The sequence below is a fragment of the Orycteropus afer genome, unplaced genomic scaffold (genome assembly GCF_000298275.1).
Source record: "Orycteropus afer afer isolate SDZICR_OR568_19922 unplaced genomic scaffold, OryAfe1.0 scaffold00097, whole genome shotgun sequence".
NCBI lineage: Eukaryota > Metazoa > Chordata > Mammalia > Tubulidentata > Orycteropodidae > Orycteropus > Orycteropus afer.
The window spans coordinates 3,603,575-3,606,112 of record NW_006921684.1 but is presented as its reverse complement, the minus strand read 5'-3'; the positions used below and the strand labels follow the sequence as shown (position 1 = coordinate 3,606,112).

Here is a 2,538-nt window from a genome sequence, read left to right as displayed (position 1 = left end):
ACAGCTTCCTGCAAACTTGTCAAAACTGCTTCAGTGTAAGATGGAAGAATAAAAGGGGATGCATCTGAACTGATTGGGACTGAAACAGCACTGTGCAATATGACCCCCAGCTTTTGCAAGTCATCCATGTTGAAACCAGCTTTTATGTGTTGATAGAGAGCTGGAAATATCTGAATTAAAGCTGTAAGAAAAGGCTGGCTGGGAATGAAAGTTAGTTTATCAAAAGTAATAGGAGGCTTAGTGCTTTCAGATCCAATTTTATACCATGTATTCCATGCAGCCCACCAGAGATTCAAATCTTCAAGCTCATCGTTAACTATGGGTGGCTCTGAGGTACTGTATCTTCCAAGTCTTTCTCCATTGGAATCTGTTCTTACAAATGGCCTGCTTAGGCCAGGGCCTGATATGGACCCTATAAGGACAGCCACAGGTACATTAACTGCAGGTGGTGTCTCAGGCTTCTCTGAGTCTCTCACAGGGGACACAATCTGTAAAATTTCCTGAAAGCTTTTCAGAGCAGCCAAAGATACTTCATTGTTTTTGCTGAGTGCTGCTGATTGTATGTGGTCAAGAAGAACATCCCATGCTTTGGAAAAATCTCCTAAATTAGGAAGAGAAAAAAAATATCTATCACCATAAAAGTGATCAAATTTTCTCTTAATATGAGACACTTTAAAGACTATCTGCTTTATTTTTTGCTTAAATTCCCAAAAAACTAGGACAAAATATGCTTAGGTCCTAAGGTACTAATATTGTAATTTAAATTATCACAACACAGAAATCTAGTGGGGAAAAAAAATTCAGTGACAGGAAAAAAAGAGCATCAGGAAGAGGGTAACAGGTAAATCAAACAATGTTCTGGTCTTTGTTAAAAAGAAAATTCTATATAATGTATGGATATCTGTTTATATATGTCTTAGTACTTCTGCCTGAGGAGAAAGGAATAAAGAACTGTAAGAGTTAATAAGAAAAATGAGACTTTTTGATAAAATCAAAGTAAACCTACATTTATTAATGATTACATAAGACTTCTCATTTGTAAACATATTGGAAAGGTTTTAAGTTATACAGTATGATTCACTTGTTTTATACATTTTAATTTTTTTTTTAATGAGATAGGGCCATAAAATCTTAACTTCACATATTGGTTTTCATATTTAATTAATTTTACAACTGCAAAATTTTCTTAAACATTTGTTTTGCTCATAACAGTTAGTAAGATAACAGGAGAAAATGCATCATAAAGAATAAACTGTCATTCTACAATGAGTCTAACATTTGCTCCTCTTGTGTGAATCTGAGTCTACTGATCCATCAGCAGAACATGGACTGAACAGCTATTCAACAGTAGGTGTTGGTTTTCACTGACTAATTCAACCTTTTGCCCTACTCCTATGACCAACTAAACACATTTACAATGAAGCTCTCTACAGCCAGGTTTAGTTTGTTTCCATGAAATACAGCAAAGACGACTTCGTTTGCACAGCAATCAAACCCAATGGCATTACTAGCATGGATTACCAACCACACACTTGTATTAAAATAATGTAAAAATCAGAGAAATTGACATTTCCCAAAGCAGGATAATATAACTAGGCTAGGAAATACATTAAAAAATCAAGGTTTAAAGACTCATTTTGCAAAGGCTATAAATGGCTCAATTTTCTTTTTCAAAAATAAGAGATAAACCCAAATGCCCGCAGTAAGTATTCAGTTAATCCAAAGTCTGGCACTAAATAACATGCATTATTCTGCCTGCTAGGAGCTCAGGTGGCATAGTGCCTAAGGCATCTGACTGCTAACCAGAAGACTGGCAGTTCAAACCCACCGGCCACGCCTCTGAATGAAGGTTGGGCAATCTATGTCCCTAGTGATACTGCTTCAGAAACCCAAGGAGGTGTCGCTATGAGTCAGATCCGAACCCACAGCAGTGAGTTTGGTTTTTGGTTTTTTTAATACTGCCTGCTTAGGGCAAACTTAATACTTGCCCAGTTATACCCCCCCCCCGCCCCTCCATTCTGTATTAAAAAACTAAGGTATAATTTTAATTCACATATAATAAAAAGCAGATTTTTAAGTAAACAGTTCAAAGAGTTTTGACAAATTACATTTAAAAACTATCAAAACAGCTAAAAAGAACATTTGTGCCTTTTGTCATCCAAATTAAAAAGTCAGAAGAATCATTATACTTACCAATCAGAATGGTGAACTATTTTTAGATTTAGAATATTCCATGCCATACTGGGGAAGAACTCCTGTAATTCCCTTGTTAACATACTTTAATAAAGAAGTCCTCTTTCTATAAGACTAGGTATAATTATTGCATTGGTTGTGTTAAAAATATGTTAAAACCTTGCCCTAAAATAATAATAAATACTACTACTACTACTACTACTAATATTGAGCTCTGGTAGCACAGTGCCTAAGGCACTTGACTGCAAACCCACCAGCCACTCCTCGGAAGGAAGGTTGGGCAATCTACTTCTGTAGTGATACTGCCTCAGAAACCCAAGGAGGGGTGTCTGACTCGACGGCATA

The 2,538-nt window shown here is 36.2% G+C and overlaps 1 protein-coding gene across 1 annotated transcript in view; it reads right to left on the bottom strand.

Annotated features, from left to right (window-relative positions):
- Positions 1-2,538, bottom strand: part of MON2 (MON2 homolog, regulator of endosome-to-Golgi trafficking) — a 213,996-nt gene that overhangs the window by 96,406 nt on the left and 115,052 nt on the right. Inside the window, exon 27 of the mRNA XM_042781208.1 lies at positions 3-601. Coding sequence (XP_042637142.1) covers positions 3-601 — 599 coding nt within the window. The remainder of the gene's footprint in view (positions 1-2; positions 602-2,538) is intronic.